Raw genomic sequence first — 19038 nt, forward strand, 5'->3', positions numbered from 1 at the left:
TGAAACTTCTTTGAGATCTTCTTTATCGCATTATCTTTCGAATAAAATTAGTACAAAGTCGATATCTTCATTCATTCTCGGGATTTCGTGAACGAAAAAAACCCTGACATACCTACACACATCTTCTCAAAAACTACCCAGCATTATACTCCAAAATGTGGAGATATCATGAAATTACGAGTTTCAGAAATCAACTCCACTACAACAACTTCCTTATCGCAAGTTAATAAAAAATAATTTAATGATTGAATAAAAAAATTATTTTCTTCACCAATAATTAACTATAAACCAGTTTCACTCATTATCTATTTATTTTTATTTTCATTATATTAATTAATAATCATCTTACAAAATCTATTTAATAACTTTTTTAACAAACTTTATAACAGGTATCCAAATCCTAATTTCAATAAAATATACAAACAGTGCAAGAAACAATCCATAGCTCAATCCTTTAAAAGCAAACATCAATTCAGTCATGGTAACAATATTAAACTTGGCTATATTATTCCTGTGATGAAGATCCTTGATCTTTTCTTTGGAGTAATTCATAGATTTCTGTTTCCAGAGTCTTAAAATCCCAGCTTGATTAATCAGCAGGACCAGTTTACGGAATTTATCCTCCAGGGGCCAGTCTTTCCTGGTCCTATAGACCTCAAAGTTGGTATACAGTCGTAACTCAGGCATATGAAGATCATGAATGGCCGTTGGAATCATCAAGAAACCTTCAGAAGTGATGCAAACAGCTTTAGAACTCTTTAAAACATAATCCTCGCAAGATATAGCTGGTGTTATGGTGCTTAAATTACGTATCTCTTCATCAACATACGAAGTAATAGCTTCGGCCATGTATAACTTATACTCTGGATGAGTTTTCAAGTCACTTGGTGACTTCAGATTGATTTCAGGAACTGGTTTAGTTAAAATAGCTGCAAATTCACCTTGGAAAATAGCTTGGAATGATAGATAAAAGAATAGCACTGGACCTAGGTATATTCTAGCAGGAAGAGAGCGTGGTGGTTGAATGAGTCCACCATTGGCAAGCAACCTGACGATTTCAAGTAATGCCAAGCCAGTTGGACGTCTTGAAACATATTTAAGAACCATCAGAGTCATCACTGTGATACCAGCTGTGATGAAGATCAAACTAAACCCTAGATATCTGATGATCTTCTGAAGTGTAGACATGGTTTTATTTTTCTGAACGATAAATTTAATACCGGATATCAAGTTCAGTGGAATTATTGTTGTGTTCTTCAAGTAACGCATGAACATGGAGTTCATCATGACATCCTGGTTCCCATCAGCAAGCTCTTTATACAAACCAGTTGGTTTATTATTTTCATCAATCTTCCCAGTGATTCCTGCATTATTGTAAGTCATGATGACCTTTACATTCATTGCAGAAAAAATAATCTGCATTATTTGACCATCGATACCCATCCAGTTCTTCATATCCATGTCAGTGGAATTGATGATCAACGATGGTACGACGTAAGTTCCAATAGCTTTAACTGGATAATTATTCAACTTCTTTGCTTTGTCCCAGTTTAGACTTTGACAGAAATGACAATTAACTTTATCATGATGATAAAATTGGTGAAATAGTGTCCAAGAGTCTTTGGAGTTGTTGATGAAGATCCACTTACTTGGAGCGATGTTTGTAAATGGGTTAAATGTCCATATCATCACCTGGCCATTCTCACGACACAAAAAGTAGCAAGATAATAAATTATATGTCCAAGAGAGTTTAAGAACATTGTAGACATCTTGACATGTCTCTTTGCCAATGTTATCATTCAGAATAAAAAATGGCATGGTAATATCCCACAATGGAAAAGTCCAGAGATTTTTTAAAGAGTTCTCCAAGTCTTTATAAATTCTTATCATGATGACAAATATTGCTGGACGTCTGAAGAACTGCATGATATGGAAACGATGCATTGCATTGAAGCGTAGCAGATTGAAAGACTGTTTCTCATGCAGAATTGAATGTTGAATTGTGCCGTTGATGTCACCATACAAGACAAGGTTGTAGCTGTCTTCTGAGTAGCAAGAATCAATAATATTAATACAAGCTTCACTAATATCACTGAAATTGGATATTTGCTTGTCTGCAAAAATGGAATCGATACACAAAATTTGTTGATTAAAGAAAACAGCTATAATCAACACTAACTTCTTCATTCTGATGAGAATAAATTCACTGGTGATGTGACGAAGTGGTGTGACTGAAATGAAATTCTTCAAACGTAACTGCTGAAACTAAAAGCAAACATCAACAACATCAATGATGTGGTATGTAATTTACAGTACATATAATGGGTACAAGTATTCATTACATATTTGTTCTACTGTCATTGACTATAATTTGGAGCATCGACGAGTAAATACTCCACCATCTGCTGACGAGTCATTTTTCTCATACTGCTATTTATTGGATTTGTACCAATAATGGTGGATTAGACATTTTATCGACGTTAAAAAAATCACCAACATTTCTTCTTGTCTTTAAAGCTAGACTTTACATTGGTTTCCTCCTAGAAAATCCTGAAGAGTAGCAAAATAGCTAATTAATCAACCGATTTGCCTTTATATCCATTGATTTTGGTATCAAAGTAACGTCCACTTCATGAAGAAGTTTTATATTATTGATAACTATTTAAATAAAATTTAATTGGAGAGAAAATTGCTGTTGAATAATCACCAGGTTTCTGATGCTTCATGGCCATCAAGAGAAAATAATTGATTATTTATTCTTTATTGAAATTTTACTGAAAGTAATTATTAGCCAGGGTTCTTACCAAACGCAGCAATTAGTGTTAGAAGAAGATCTAAAGGGTGCTCACTCCTGGTACTGTGTGCTCGGTGAATCACCTGAGAGTGGGACACACAAGTGTGTGGGTAGAATGAATGAGGCAAGTGTTTGGGTGCCTAGCCAGTCTAGGGACGACCTCTAAATTATAGAGAAATGTTGTCTATCATCATTTAAAGCTAAATAAACATTATATTACATCGAGTTATCTCTTCATATTTCTTCAAGATCTCAACAGGTTATGGATCCAGACATCTAAATAGTTTTGATGTATTTAATCAGATGCTTTCTGCTGCCACCAATAGGATAAAAGTTTCAAGTTTAGTCCAGTTTTAGTTTCAATAAGAAAAATCACAATGGCAATAGTCAAGCAGCACAAGAGACCTTGAAAAGCAAATAGAATATCATGTAAGGTAATTGCTACAGCTTTTGTATCAATATTTATTTCATTTAAATTAATTTCATCAGTATTTGAAAAATTCATCTCTTTTATCTTCCAGAAATTGAGCAAACCTGATTCTTCAGTGATTCTTAAATACTTCTGGAACCTTTTTTGAATCGGCCAGTCTTTTCTAGTGAATGAAGTCACTAGGAAGTTTGCTAAAACTCCAGTGGATAAATGAAAATGATTAACAGCAGCGATTTTTCTTAGATAATCTTCTGTCCCAATGCACACTGCTTTGGAGTCATTGACGACAAATTTATCACAAGCAATATCTGGTAATAAAGAAGCTCGAGCTTTGAGTTCGTCATCAAGAACAATTGATTGGATCTCTGCTATGTAAAGTTTGTAGTCTGGATGAGACTTCAGGTCTCCTTCAGTGTTTAAATTATCTTCTGGTATGGAGTTGGTCAAGAGGGCTGCAAGATTGCCTTGGAAGATAGCTTGGAATTGGAGATAGAAAAACAAAACTGGACCAAAGTAAAGTCGAATTGGGATTGTGATTAGTGGCCGTAGGAAAGCAGTGTTGCTAAGCAGTCGAATCATCTCCAAGCAAGCAGTTTCAACTGCCTGATCAGTGCCATATTTTAGAACCAGGAAGGTCATTATTGATACTGCAATGGTGACGAGGATTAATTTATATCCTAGATAACGAATAATTTTCTGGATAGTTGACATATTTTTGGTTCTTTGAACGATAAATTTGATGTCAGTGAAGTACTGGCGGAAGGTCATGGTGACATTTTTAACTCGACGTTTTAATGCTGAGTTCAACATGATATCCTGACGACCAGTTGCCAGTTCCTTAAAGAGTCCAGTTGATTCTCCATCTGAATCCACTGCACCAGTTGTTCCACTTGAATCATAAGTAAGTACTGGAGTTATGTTTAAATACTTGAAACATATCTGCATATTTTTACCATCCAATCCTTTCCAGTTATCAATCCTAGTGTCTTCTTTATCGATTGATAGGAATGACTCGACATAAGCACCCATTGCGTTGACTTTGAAACCATTTAACTGCTTGGTTTTGTCCCACTGGAAACTTCGACAAAAAGGAAGGATGTTGGAGGAAAAATTGTGGTACCTTTGATTGAATAAAGTCCAGGATGAGTTTGAACTATGCTTGAGCTGCCAACCAGGTGGAGATTTAGACATAAATGGATTAAAAGACCACATTAGGACACTGTTATTCTTATAGCAGAAGAGAAACACATGTAATAAATTATAAGTCCAAGCTAAATGTAGAAAATCGTTGGCATTTTGACATGAGTCAGTATTATCTGATGAATGCTTGAGAATAAAAAATGGTTGTTGAATGTTCCACAAGTCAAAGTTCCTCAAATTGTTCAGGTAATGATCAAGATCAGTGAGAGATGTTGAAATGATTAAGAATAACGGCTGGTGAGCATGGAGATATTTGATTTTATTCTCCATCACATCATGGTCTCCAATAATTATTTTTGTCGTGATTTCAGATCGTTCAATGGCATCAGTCACTTCATAATTAGCATCTCCATATGTAATGATGAACTGATAATTAGCTGAAAAGCAGTTGTTAATGACATTAACCATCGATTCTGACACCAAACTAATGCTAGATTTTTTTTCTTGAATGATAATTCCAGAATTTATTGAAACTATGCATTTTATACTAAGTAGAAGAATGACAAAATTAATTGATGGAATTAATTTCATTTTGAGTGAATTGAGAATTAATCCACTCAAGAATTAGAACATTACTGAAGTGGGAAAGACTTGAATGTTTTAATGGAAATGATGCTAATCTACTAGGTTATGTGTATGTAGAATTTTTTGCTCATTATGACTTTTAAACTAATGGTTTACAAATACGTATTTTAGCACGTATTTAATGTTGTTTGTGCACAATTGTGCTCGTTCGTTATTTGATGATCACCTGTCAACATAAATAAATAATGAGCCTTTATCAGCAAAGTGAATTGTATTAGTTGATAAAAAGTAACAAATAATTGCCATTGTTGACAACAAAAGGCTTGAATGGTGTCTAAATCCAATTAAATTAATGAAAACGGAATTTTTTTTTTAAATTACTATCAAATTAAAGGTTATATTTGGTGTTTATAATTTAAAAGAATACTGACATCTTGGAAATTGAATAATAAATTATCAAAACATGGCAGGTGTATAATCATACAATAAATTACCACTTTAACAACACTAGAAAATATTTATTATTGTTTCACACCTCTATAATTGACAATTACTTACAAAATCTTATTCAATTCACTTACATGCAAAGTTTATATCATTTTATTTAACATTATTATCATTAGAAACATATTATTGAAGTAGTAGCTTCGTTCACATCCAAGTCGATATTTTTAGTAAAATTATTAAACACCATGCTCGACAATTTTATATATTAAAATAACAATTGAAGTAATGGCGGAATAAAAAAGAGTGAAGCAAGATTCAAGAAAATACTTCAAAGTGCATTGTTTTGGTGTATGAAAATAACAGAAAATAATTCTTGAATACTTCAGACTATCAATAAATACCAAGTTTCAACTCAATCGAGTTTTTTATTGAAGCAATTCAATCAAATCAAATTCCATCTATATCTGTAATAATTAATTAATTAATTCCGGCTTCAATGGTTTCGGCTTGACTACAATTCTTCGAATATTATTGCGAGCTTTTTTTCTCTTAAATGTCATATATTTTTTGAGAAAATACAATCTAATTTTTCGATGATATTTTTTACTAATTGTAAGCTCAATAAAGAAACACACAAGTCCGAAGGTATTTCCAATAATTAAAAAAATAAATGAAAATCTTAAATCATTAAGAGTTATTTTTCGAAAATTTATTTGTGAGAGAATTTGGTGTTTCTCGATTGATCTTTCAATTTTATAGTGTTCCTTTTTGTATAATGTATGTACAGCAACATCAAATAGATAAGTTGTAGCCCATTGAAACTGTTCTTGTAAGAAAAATCGACGTCGAACTATAAGGCCACCTTTAATGTCTCCAAATTCATTTTTACTCATATGAATTTTTCCTAGAAAACCTTTCAATTTAAATACAAATACTGAATCCTTTTTGTTTATTATACAAACTGAAGTCTTATCTGCAATGAAGTGCTGAATAAGATCATAAGGATCTCTAAGATACTTTCTTTTTCTGTTAATAACTTCATTTGTTAATTTATTATCATCATTATAGAAGCCTATATCATAAATCGTTGTAATTCGAGGATTCAATAGATCTTCAAGGGAGTCTATGGTGTCATGGATTTCAGGTATCGTAAGAAACCTCGGCAAATTTTCACTGAAAGTTGCATGAATTACCGTAAAATACAAGAATATCATGCAAAAGAATATTTTCAGTGATAAAGTATTGATTGGAATTTCAACTCCTGAGTTTATCAGAAGTCTAAGGACATTGAAAGCCGCCGAAGCTGCATTCCTATGAGATTTCAAGTATATCACGACAAAAGTAATGATTAAAATCATAATCAGTGATATTAAAGTCCAAATTCCATAAAACTTGTATATTTTTTCAAGAGGTGTAGCTTCGGCTGATTTAAAAGAAAGAATAATAAAAGTGTCGTAGTAATCAGGATTCAGGTATGTAATCAAATTGTTATAGACTAAGGCTTGGCCATGTGACGTTATATCGACATGAGTTTTAATCCATAGTAGTGGATATAATTTATCAGCATTATGGCCTTTTTTGTATAAATACGATTGTATATAAGCTGCAAATGTAATGTTCAATACTTTCCCAATAAGCAAAATTGAGGGGAGTAGAAACTCTGTTTTTAATTTATTCATATCTTCACGATAGATAAAGTCTGGCACCATTTCTGACTCTGATGTTACCTTTCTTTGACATCCTACTAATATGTCGATGTTTTCTGACGGCATTTGGCGATAAAAGTTCAAGTTACGGCATAAATCTATAACGGAAATATTATTATTTATTTTTATAGGAAGAAAGAAGACAATGGATAGTCAAAATATAGAAAAGAGTACCTATATTGTATTTACGCAAGTAGAAACTTCCAAGATACAAAGAATCAACTTTCCACGACACATGGGTCCAATAAGGTTGTTGAATATTTTGATATTTATCTTGTGTCAAAACTATCGGACCGTATTTCTTGTCATCACAAATATAGTAGATCACCTCATAATATGCGTGTCCCAATCTCGCGATAGCATCACGTGCATGATCACAAGATCGTGGCACTTTTGATAAAAAAATCACTTTACAAGTTTTTACACATTGCCAATTTAGCATTATACGCCATATTATTTTGACCAATTCTTCAGATTCGCTGAATACAATCACATATCCATTAATAGTTGTTAGATTTCTAAATTTTGTATACCCTGTGGTGGATGTAAGAATCCAGGATTTCGGATTTTTAGAAGATGACATTTTCAACAAATCTTCAGTCAGATCCGAATGATTTCCAGTATAGTATATGGTGTTCTTAAACCCAAGGTTACATATTCCAAGTAACAGAATCTAGAAATATTTGCATTATTGAATTAAATGTCAACGAAAATATTTTAACAAACTCTTACCAACATTCTTTCAGTAAGAGTTAAATTTTTCCATGATGAGTTGGGTAGGATCCTAGAACTGTCACCAAATATATTGGAAAATAATAACATTGAAATAATTAATTGCGTTATTATTGATACAAATTTCATTCCTTCTCAATACGTCTGTCATTGACTGCAATTTGATTCGGTTTACGTACGTGCATCGTTTTTTTTCTTTATCGATCCATATTATAGGTGGAAAAAATATTATTTAAATAATAGATTATTTACATTTTATCAGAAAAATATATCAATTAGCACCCAAGTAATTATTTCCAAGGAAATTTTTCTGCTCTAGCCAATATAATTTTATTCGCTGAAATATTATATGTAATTTCCACGTGCATGGCCAGTATTTGTCATTTTTTTCTATCATGATTATAATAATCATGTTGTTAAGGTATTAGAGATTGTTTAAACACCAGTTGATCTATCAGAAACATTATCTCCTGCATGGAGTTAAATACTTTAATAGATTGGCCATGGAGTTAAATTTTCTTGCCTCTTATTGTCATGCACAAATGAAACATTGTATTTAATTTTCACAATTTTCTAATACCAACAAGTCATATTCCTTTAATAAATTTTATTTTGCAGATGAACTGCATGCTCATCTTCCTATAATTATGCATTGGATTTCATACTTGTTTGACGATTTTTCCTTTCTCCTTTTTTTGTTTTTTTTCTTTTAATAACAATCTTGAGTAATCTTCTAACATTTTTGAGTAAGATATTTGATTGTTATTTAAGGAATATATTTATTAAAATAAATTGATTAATATTAAATAGTTGCAATTAATTATTTAGTTGATTTAAAGAAAAATTGATTAATTTAATTATTTATTAAAAATAATTGTAATTTTATTGAAGTAGTAAAGTTCTTTTTTTTTTAAATACTAGAATAATTAAAACCATAGTAATTAAATAACAATTATGACAAAATATTGAAGATCATTTTTATTTACTTAAAAATAAAAAATATTTTTTTGCATTTTATTTATTCCTTTTTTTTAATTAAAAATTTAAACCTTCATTGATATTATTTTTGCATTTTAATTTAGACAGTCTGTCCATCTATTGATTTAATTACTTTAAAAATTCTATGCACAAATTGAAAAATAATTATTTAGAAATATTTTAAATAGAACTTAAATAAATAATTAATTGCAACTATTGATTGAAATTATTTATCAATTTTAATAAATATTTGTTCTTGTTACTATTATTCATTATTCATTATTCATTATAATCATTATTTCAGTTTTTAATGGTTACTTAACGTCAGTAGTTGATGCTAATTATCAAGAATTGAAAAATAAGACTCAATAGAGAGCAATTGATGCATCACCAAGAGTACCATGAGTTCATCAAAGACAATTCATTCTTTTAATAATTTACAATTTATAATAATAAATTTTGATATTAATTACACTGAGTAAATAAAGAATCTAAAAAGCAAAAGAAAATTATTATAAAGAGACCAAAGTAATAATTTCTACATAAATAAAAATTCAAAATCATTTCCAACTTTACTTACATTTTATTCATGACAAAAAGAAAGATAAACAAAAATATAAAAGAATAAGTTTACATAAAAAAATCATATATTTTCTCTTCAATTTGATTGGTAATAATAAATTTAATTTTTCCACTCAAAATTCTTTCTGCTCTTTCGCAACCAGTTGGTCCCGATTTAGATTTATCAATGTATGGGGCTTCAAAAAATCCAGCATCTGAATCACTTTGCTGCAGCTTTTTATCAGGATCTTGATAAGTCATACAACTTTGATAATTACATTGACATTTGTAAATATCAAACTCAATTACAAGATCTCCTTCTTCAGCACATTTGGTTTGATCATCCATCAGTTCTTTTATTTTTTGAAGTGACTTCAAGAAAATTGGCTTAACTTGTTCTCTATTATTTTCCGAGCATAAAAATCCATCAAATAAAATGGAATGGCAATCCATGGTGGAGACAATGCTGATAAATTTCCTATGCAATTTAACATCACAGATAATATGTTCACTAAATTGAGCAGTGAAATGAAAATGTCCGTCATGTTTCTCCAAATAATCACTTTCCACTTCCATATTATAAATCAGCATACTATTATTGAAATCGAATAGACAATCACGTGGTGCTTTTTCTTTATCATCAATGAAGAATTGAATGTTTTTTAGAGACTCCATTATTTCTTATTTACAATGACTAACCTCAAAAATAATTTTTATTGTTTACTTCAACTTTTGATGATTTCAATTAAATATTAATTAATTTATCAATTAGATGGAATGTATATTTGAGATTAATGGTCTTAATTGTGATGAAATCGTTCAACAGTCGACAAGACTTCAGGTGTTGTCATACAAAGGTTGTGTTGAACTATGAAAAACATTTCTCAAAAGTTTCGGTGATTTCATTATCCCCACTAATAAGCTTTTATTACATTTCTATAATTCACATCTCTCTGACTTGCATGTCTATTGAATTATAAAACTATTTATTTTGATAACTGATGCCCCACCAAATCGAATCATCCAGTTGCCAATTTTCATCAAGTGCGCGCATCGTTTGAACAGAAGGTTGCAAGATGGCGTTTCGCGGTAATTTGAGTCCACCAACCAGTATTAAGTGTGCAACAAGTGCTTTTGTCGTGATTTATTAGCATTTAATTGTTTATTATCAAATTTACAATTATTTATACCCTGTTAATTAAAACTTTTTTATTTTTTTTTAATTATTAACCTCAAAAAAGTAAGACTTATCATCAATTAATTTATTTGTTTTTAATAATTCAGTATAAACTACCGGCTTTTTTTTGTTTAACCGTTACATTTTATGATTGTTTTGATTATAATATTGTTATTTAGCACAAAAACAAAGTCATTTAATGTGAAAATATTCTACAAAGTTTATTTTATTAATAATTATTCATGATTTTTTCTCGAGATTCCATAAAAAGCTCATTCTTCATTTGGAATCATTGGAGATGTTTTTGAAGATTGCGATTGTTAAAATTTTAAATGTTAATTAAGAGAAAATAATATGTTAAAATAACACGAAAGATCGTAAATCTGATTAGCATTGATAGATTCGTGTTTAATGTTGAATTAAATTGGACCTAAAGATAACGAAATGATTTGGACGTATAGTCGATAGGTTTGAAGAATCTCAATATGTATCAAATCATCCAGTAATTTGATACTACCCAGATAATAAATAAGGGTATTATGTTAATACACATACAGTTGATGCAGAGAATTGATTGGTTATATTCTAAATCTGCAGTCACGGTTCATTCCATCAACAGAAATGAAATAATTATAAAATGAACAAAAAAGATTGTTTATCGACTGGTTTTATTGTTAAATAATAAATAATTATTAAATAGTATTTATCATTTATTTTCAAGGTGATAGTTTCAAGATGTTTGATTGCTGCTGTATTTGCCTTTGTATTTCTCTGAAGAAAGGATCATTGATCTTTGGAATCATTAATCTGGTAAGTTGATTTATAATTTCAATCATTCATTTTAAAAATGTAATCATTATTTTTATTTGAAGGTCTTATCATTAGCTGTACTGATATGTGCTCCAAAAGCTGATGAAACATCACATCTAGGCTATCATTCTGATCATGTCCGGTCTTTTCAAAGACAATGTATTTACATCTTCTCAGTATTGACGGTTGTCGTGTCAACACTATTAATAATCGCAATTATTAAGGTATTTTCATTGCTCCGGGCTGTACTGAAAAAAAAGACTCAGAGCCTTTCGAAAAAAATTAATATTTCTTATTAAATATAAAAAACAGAAGAAGATTCACAAAAGAAGGTATATATTCCTATTTTATATGAGAATTTAGACTGGAATTATTAATAATAATTTATTTTTTTCAGGAAAAGTATTTTTTTAATTAAAATTTAAAGAACCGTTTTTGAATGAATGATAAAAAATGTAGTCTAGTATTCAATTATTATTGATTTAAATCGAGAAAAGAATGAACATTGATTTCGAATAACTCGAGTTCTAAATAGCAAATCAATTATTTTCTTTAAAAGAACTCTTTTATTTTCTAATAATCTTTAATTTTGATTTAGAATAAAAAAAGTTTGAAGAAAAAATTAATTTCAATTGGGACATTTTAAAGTGAAGAAAAATAAAGTAAAATTGTAATTAAGTTCACAAGAAAGTAGTGAAACTGCTGGAGCAATTTTTAATTTTATTATTATTTTTGTTGATAATTGACGAATTCTACATAAATAATAATAATAATAATAATAATAATAATAATAAAAATAATGAGACACTGTGTCCAACATAAACGTTCCATTCAAAGACACAATTATGTACTAATCATGAATTTACAATTAATGCATTTTTATTTCATTTTATTGATACATAAAGTCATAAATGAACGACTTATTTTTCTATCCTTCAATGTTTATACTTTGAACAAAAACAAAAAATTCTATTTAGGTTCTATAACATACTGTGTAATACAGTGTTTTATTGTGCCCCTAAAAGAAAAGCACCCTACAACAAAATGGATGAACCACCGACGACCCTTATACAACTTAAAATCAATAATAATTTACAATATACAGTAACCCAACTAAAAAGAAGCTTTCGAAAACATCTTTTGGGTTCAGATGAAAAAATGTCCATTTTCTATTTGATATTTTTAAAGTTGTCTTATAAATATCCAAAAAGATGTCTATTTCTACTTATCAAATTTTATTCAAACATTTTATTGATCTAAAAATGAATTTACACAAACATTTTTTTGATGAATTTTATGAAAACTAATTATTAATTTCAAATAGATATTTAGTTGAAAAAAAATAACAAATGATTGTCGTTCTTATTATTATTACAATTGTTATCATTTCTTGTTATTGGGTTAATTATTGATTAAATTAAAAATTAATTGAAATAAAATTATTCAAAATAATATTAAATATTAATAAAATTAATTGAAAAATAATTATTTTATAGCTTCTAGAAGATATAAAGTGTGAAAGTGTTTCACTATTTTCTTTCCAACTTAATATTCAATCAATTAAAAGAAGCAAAAAGAGAATTGATTTTATTTAATTTTACTTGGCAGATGAACTCCAAATTAATACTAGCCTTTTTATGGATTGGGTTCACGCAATGGGTATTCTTCTTGCCTGTGTGTATAACATTTATCATAATGGCAAGTACATCCTCAGGATCATCAGAGGATGTATTGTGGACTGGTGTTGAATTTGTTATAATTCCAAGTAAGAAGACATTTTTATTTTACTTTACAGATAATGTTAAATTCCATATTTGGTAATTAAATCATTTTTTTTCTTCCAGTTATCCAATCTTCTTTTTTACTGATAATTCATCATTATTATCAAGAGTTATTAAATCAAGCAGATCGTAGAGCTGATTATGAACCAATAGAATAACCACGAATATAATTTTATTTCAAGTTAAAAAAAATCTTGAATTGATTTTTCTTTTAACTTTTTCTACAGGCAAGACTATTTTTTTTTATTTCCTTTATTTTTTTCCTTCTTTTCAATTTTGAGTTTCAACTTTATTGATTAATATTCAAAAGGATATTTTAATTCTTATCAGATTACTAATCCATTAAATTTTAACATAAATAATTATTTTCCATTACAATTTTATCCATGAATAATTTATATGAGACATTTTTACTTACATTCAATTTCTTAACTGATATTATTGCATTCACTGTTTTAAACATCTGGAGTTTATTTATATTGCACATGCCATATTTAAAATTAATGAATTATTTTTAAATAATTATAATAATAATAATAATCCAATAGTTATCGATACATATAAATATATATTAATTACTAATTAATATTGTTATTGATATAATAACAATAATTTAGCTAGTGTAATTAGATTTAAAGTGAGTATACTTAAAATTAAATAAGAAAGAATATTTAATTTATAAAATGATAATGAAGGAATTAATGTATAATAATCAATCATTTTTATAAGATTTATTTTAATAAATGTTCTAGTTTTTATGTGATATCATGATAAATCAAAGATTAATTTACTACTCACTTTCGAAATTGACGTGGTGACTCAGTAATTACAAAACCAAATTTATCAGCAAATCAATAAAAAATATTTTAGGTCAGTTGCATTAAGTAGAAATTTATAATAAAGAAATAAAAATTATTTATTATTGTAAAATATTAGTATGATAGTACTTAAGAATTAACAGGATAATGATTATTTGCACAGTTAAATATAATTTTGGCAAAATATGGATTTTTAAAAATTAGGCAGCTGTGGCATTGATTTAAAAATAATATGAATGACTCTGATAAAATATTAAATTTATTTTAATATAAATAGAAGCTTTAATTAAAATTATGAATATTACTATTTAGATGAAAATTGATATAAATAATCATAAAAATGTAATTGAAAAGTAATTGTATACATTTTGTTTTTTAAGTAATTGGATAATTTGAAAATTCAAAGGACGTACAAACTTGATAAAGTTTAAACGCAATGATTAATGAGCTGCGTACGCACATCAAAATTTGGTAGATGTTGACGCAGCTTTTGAACTAAATAAGAAAACAACATTGTAACATCAATTTTGGGCCAGAAGTGCATCATAGCTTGAAGCAAGTGTTTGTGGTGTGATTCATCAAAATGTTTTCATTAATCGATAAATTATTTTTTGGTATGTGGTGGATTTTAAAAACTGTCTTCACTATAGACAGGGAAGCACCACGTAAGAATTATAATTATTTTTTAATATTTATATTTTTAATATAATTATTTTTGATGATTTAATTTAAGCTATTAATTTTTGTGAAATTATTGATTTGCTTGGATAAGTTTAAGTATTTATGAAGCATTTTGAAAAGTTTGGTAAAAATATTATATTTTTTTTGTTTGAAATAATGTGATTTTTATTTCAGAAAAATAAAAAATATTTTTTGATGCTTGAGATCTTGGAAATAATCGATATTCATAGTCATTATTGGAGACGTTTTATTGATTAGCAGTCGGAAAAATTATTGTATAAAAAATTATTATGGATTTGTAGTACTAGCAGACTATCTCCTAAGTTTCAGTAAATTTGATGAAATACCACTTAAAAAACTCTTTGGTCATTATGAATTTTTGCTAAAGACTATAGTAAATTCTGTTACGGGTTGGTTATATACAAGTAAAGAAAAAATTTTCCATTGATCTGAGCTTGAAAATACTATAAACCACCGTAAAAAGTTCAATGGCCGAACATCCATTTCTTCATACATTTTTATTTTTCTTATTTGAAAATCAATAATCAAATTTAAGTTGAAACTGGCCAGATATTATTACATCCTATAGTAAAATTTCGTTTGAATCTGTAGAAAAAAAAATATAGGGGAAGGGAGGGTGATGTGAACCACACGGGCAAAGTGAAACCCTCGAGAAAATGTACTAATTTATTGGAGTAAATTTGAAAACCTCTATTGCACTTTTTGTTTATGAATTTTTCAATTTATTAATGCATTAAAAATTATTAACATTTGTTAATATTATGGTTCATTTATTGACTTACGTGTTTCACTTTACCCCACCTTCCCATAATATTTCCTCCGTGCAGAAAACTCATAAATCCACCAACATCTTTTATTATATATGTATGTATTATGTGTGGTTGTAAATATTGGAAATTTTCTATTATGTTCGACTTTAATAAAATTAGAGGTATCTAATCCAGTAGATCTTTAGTAACATTCCATTGTAATTATCAGGAAAAATCATATCTTATAATAAACCGAAAGAAACTATTGACCTACTGGTTTAATTGCCTTACACAACATGAATAATTATCCTCTAATTTTTTCTGTTATTTATTTTTAGTTGTGGTTGATCTGATTCTAAGAGGACGTGTGCCTTTACGCAAGTTAATATGTTACACGGGAATTATCAATGTGGTAAGTATAATTACTTTAAAATTTTCATTGTCGAATTATATTAATAAAATTAATTAACATTTATGTATTTTTGAAGTTATTCAATGTTTGATAATCAAACAAAATTAATTAATCTCCTATTCGATTCTATTTGTAAAAGAGAATAAAGTAATTCAGCGTCAATGGGTATAGTTTGTAACATTGAACCCAGAAATAAATATATTAAAACATTAATTACTACTAATTCATAATTAGCGACATCATCTAGACATTAATAATTTATTATTTAAAAAAAAAGTACAACTTTATAATATTGGATTGGTAAGAAAGTCTTGCAATACAGACACCTTTTTCAAGTAAACGTAAGTTGTTATCGATACAGGATTTGTTGATAATATAGTTTCCGTCTGTATCTAGAACTCGCTAGACTTTTTTACCGACCGAAAAGTTATTATAAAATGGCTAACCGATAAAAATTAATCATAAAAAATAATAATAAGGAATATTTAATTAATTACTAACTTTCAACGCTTGGATAATGTTATTGTTATTATTATTTACAGATAATGTGTATAGGATTGATTATATTACTTTGCCTATGTCCTGGATACATAACGGCTTCTGAATGGGGAGAGGAAGATGATTTCGTGAAGATGGATGTTGTATCGGGTTTTTTTCACGCAGCAATTATGAATGCAGTATGTTCAATTATAGTGGCTCTGATATTTGTTTATGAAGCTTACAAGGTGAGTAAAAATAATATCAATATCAATAAATACAACATTATTTAAAACGTGACTCCAATGATAATTGAATGTTTTAAACACTTATGAGTGCATTTAAATTGACTACTATATTTATCGAATGTGTTACGTGATATTAAAACACTTTTTAATGTGTGATTTACAGTAAATGGAAAAGAAAAAATGCAAATTAATTTTATTTCATTCTGTTTTGCAGTCAAAGATTGAGTGGACAAAACGACTTCTAATTTTTGGATATGCAAATGGTTTTGCAATGGGTCCTACATATGTGATATTTACATTAATACTTTATTTTTACCCAATACGAAGAAATGGCGAAATGCACAAATATATTCTTGAAGTTGTCATTTCATCAGTTATGAACATGATATTCTTACAAGTAGTTGATCATTTTATGGCTGAGGAAGAAGAAAAAATGTATGAAGAAGAAGAAAAAATAAAGGCAGAAAAAGATAAGATAAAAGGAGAAGAAGACAAAATAAATGGAGAAAAAGATAAAATAAATACAGAAGAGGACAAGAGTTCAACGATTCAACAAAATACGACATCAGATGATGTATCTAAAAATCCTGAGATGTCGATTCGTAAAAGACAACGTGATAATGATACAGAAGAAAGTTGTATCACTGAGTCATAAATGAATCGGGATCTTTTGTCTTAAGTATACTGATGTGAATTTGATGATTAAGGTATAATATTGTAAAGTACATGTGACTAATCAATATGATTTAAATTGAATAGTTCATTCAAAATGACAGGAAAAATTCGAAGGAAGAAATAAGATGTCTCATGTACACACGCAGAGAAATGTATAGTAAAAATTACCCTGAATTTTATAGTAATTTGGTGATACTGCAGGGTAAGGGTGAAAATTACTATACACATTATAAAAATTACTGTGCACATTGTAAAAGTTACTAAACTGCATAGTAATTTTTACTCGAATTTTATTTTAAAAATTACTATGCAGTTTAGTAATTTTTATAATGTGTATAGTAATTTTTATCCTCACCCTGCAGTGTCACCAAATTACTATAAAATTCAGGGTAATTTTTACTATACATTTCTCTGCGTGCACTAGTCTTAACCATAAACTAATTGGTTCATGTTTATGAAAAAGAAAACACCAATTATTTATTTTCAATTTCAAATACGACCCATGTTTAAAAAATTTATGATTGAAAACTTTATTTAAAAAAAAAATCTATTCCAATTGGTAATTCCTCACATGGTACATGAAAGGCAATAATGAATACGAGTGTACTTAGTGTACTTATACACTTCTCCACACTGTAAATCCCAGACGTCACCCATTTGATTAACGTTGTAGTCACTTTTTAGACACTTAGACCTGCGTTAAAAGTGACTACAATGTTAACCAAATGGGTGACGTCATATTTAGTACACTTATCCGCATTAAAAAAAAGCATTTTGAAAAACGGGGATTTACAGTGCAGGCCTCCTTAAAATTTCCTCCTGAGAATTTCTAAAAGTTGAGTAAAAATATTGGATTAAGCTAAAATAAAACGAACATGCAAAATCTCAATCAAATGATAAGAATCTTATTATTCAAAATTATGCAAATTGATGAAACAATTAGAATGACATACAACTACTTTACAATATTTTTAATTTATATATATATAATCCTTTAAGAAATAAAGATGTATGTAGATTCATAATGTTCACTTTCATCAATTTCATCAATCAACATTTATATAGATTAATTCGAGTGTGATTTTTGCATATTTATCATTATATATTGTATACTGACAATCAAATTTGTGTTCACATTACTATTAATATCAGTAATGAATGTTCAATAAACATAAATAGTTACTAATTGACTCAGGGTAATTTATATCGATGTGAAATACATGTTTATAAAAATGAATAATTTGGTAATAATTAATATCTGAAATAAATATAAACATAAATTTAAAAAAAATGAAGATTCGAATTTGTTCACAAGTATCCTGTCGAATCCATAGATTTACTTAGATCAAATTTTCTTCAGTTTTTTAGATATGAGTCGATCGAATTAAATTTAAAAAATGGCGGATATTTGATCTCCAAAATTAAAAACAATCATGACACAAGTGAATACCAGTAATTACAGATAAACTGTAAAAATATTTCTGATGAAAAACCTTCATAACTGTCGGAAAATTAAAAAAGCCTAAATCTGAACCTTTAATGTAATATTAGAGTATAAATTGTTTCTTATTAATTATAAATACATTCACGAATGCAATTCGAAGTAATTTAACAGGATTATTTAAAAATGAATTATATTGAAAAAGGCTTTTCAAATTTAAGATTGTTTCATGGGAATTGAAGTCATAAATCCCCTATTGTTTACCTATCAGCCAGTACAATTAAAAACACAAAAATCTTAGAGTCATTAATTACTAAGTAACAATAAATAGACTCCAGATTCCATTGAATTTGGAATTTCATAAATGAAAATTCG

The 19038-nt window shown here is 28.2% G+C and overlaps 3 protein-coding genes across 4 annotated transcripts; 2 read left to right on the forward strand and 1 right to left on the reverse strand.

The window, feature by feature from the left end:
* Nucleotides 1-4557: 4557 nt before the first annotated feature.
* LOC118071510 (uncharacterized) lies at nucleotides 4558-8607 on the reverse strand. 2 transcript variants are annotated; one of them, XR_004690896.1, is made up of 4 exons: nucleotides 7835-8607; nucleotides 7277-7775; nucleotides 5531-7200; nucleotides 4558-4801 (listed from the first exon to the last, which is right to left on the reverse strand). XR_004690896.1 is itself a non-coding variant. In XM_035090702.1 (3 exons), exons 1-3 carry the CDS (start codon nucleotides 7961-7963, stop codon nucleotides 5870-5872), a joined length of 1959 nt encoding a protein of 652 aa, XP_034946593.1. In that variant the 5' UTR covers nucleotides 7964-8607; the 3' UTR covers nucleotides 5455-5869. The 2 variants fall into 2 exon arrangements, 1 of the variants encoding a protein (XP_034946593.1); XM_035090702.1 differs by lacking the exon at nucleotides 4558-4801 and having other exon boundaries at nucleotides 5455-7200.
* A 1841-nt stretch (nucleotides 8608-10448) lies between these two features.
* On the forward strand, nucleotides 10449-13360 carry LOC118071459 (uncharacterized). Its single transcript, XM_035090629.1, has 5 exons — nucleotides 10449-10613; nucleotides 11272-11360; nucleotides 11423-11584; nucleotides 12969-13125; nucleotides 13205-13360. Exons 2-5 carry the CDS (start codon nucleotides 11286-11288, stop codon nucleotides 13297-13299), a joined length of 489 nt encoding a protein of 162 aa, XP_034946520.1. The 5' UTR covers nucleotides 10449-10613; nucleotides 11272-11285; the 3' UTR covers nucleotides 13300-13360.
* Nucleotides 13361-14346: 986 nt separating this feature from the next.
* LOC118071492 (uncharacterized) lies at nucleotides 14347-17319 on the forward strand. Its single transcript, XM_035090665.1, has 4 exons — nucleotides 14347-14624; nucleotides 15749-15822; nucleotides 16365-16547; nucleotides 16762-17319. Exons 1-4 carry the CDS (start codon nucleotides 14543-14545, stop codon nucleotides 17200-17202), a joined length of 780 nt encoding a protein of 259 aa, XP_034946556.1. The 5' UTR covers nucleotides 14347-14542; the 3' UTR covers nucleotides 17203-17319.
* Nucleotides 17320-19038: the final 1719 nt, after the last annotated feature.

This window comes from Chelonus insularis, unplaced genomic scaffold (genome assembly GCF_013357705.1).
Source record: "Chelonus insularis isolate UGA/USDA-ARS -01 unplaced genomic scaffold, ASM1335770v1 contig_85_pilon, whole genome shotgun sequence".
In the NCBI taxonomy this organism is placed as follows: Eukaryota; Metazoa; Arthropoda; class Insecta; order Hymenoptera; family Braconidae; genus Chelonus; species Chelonus insularis.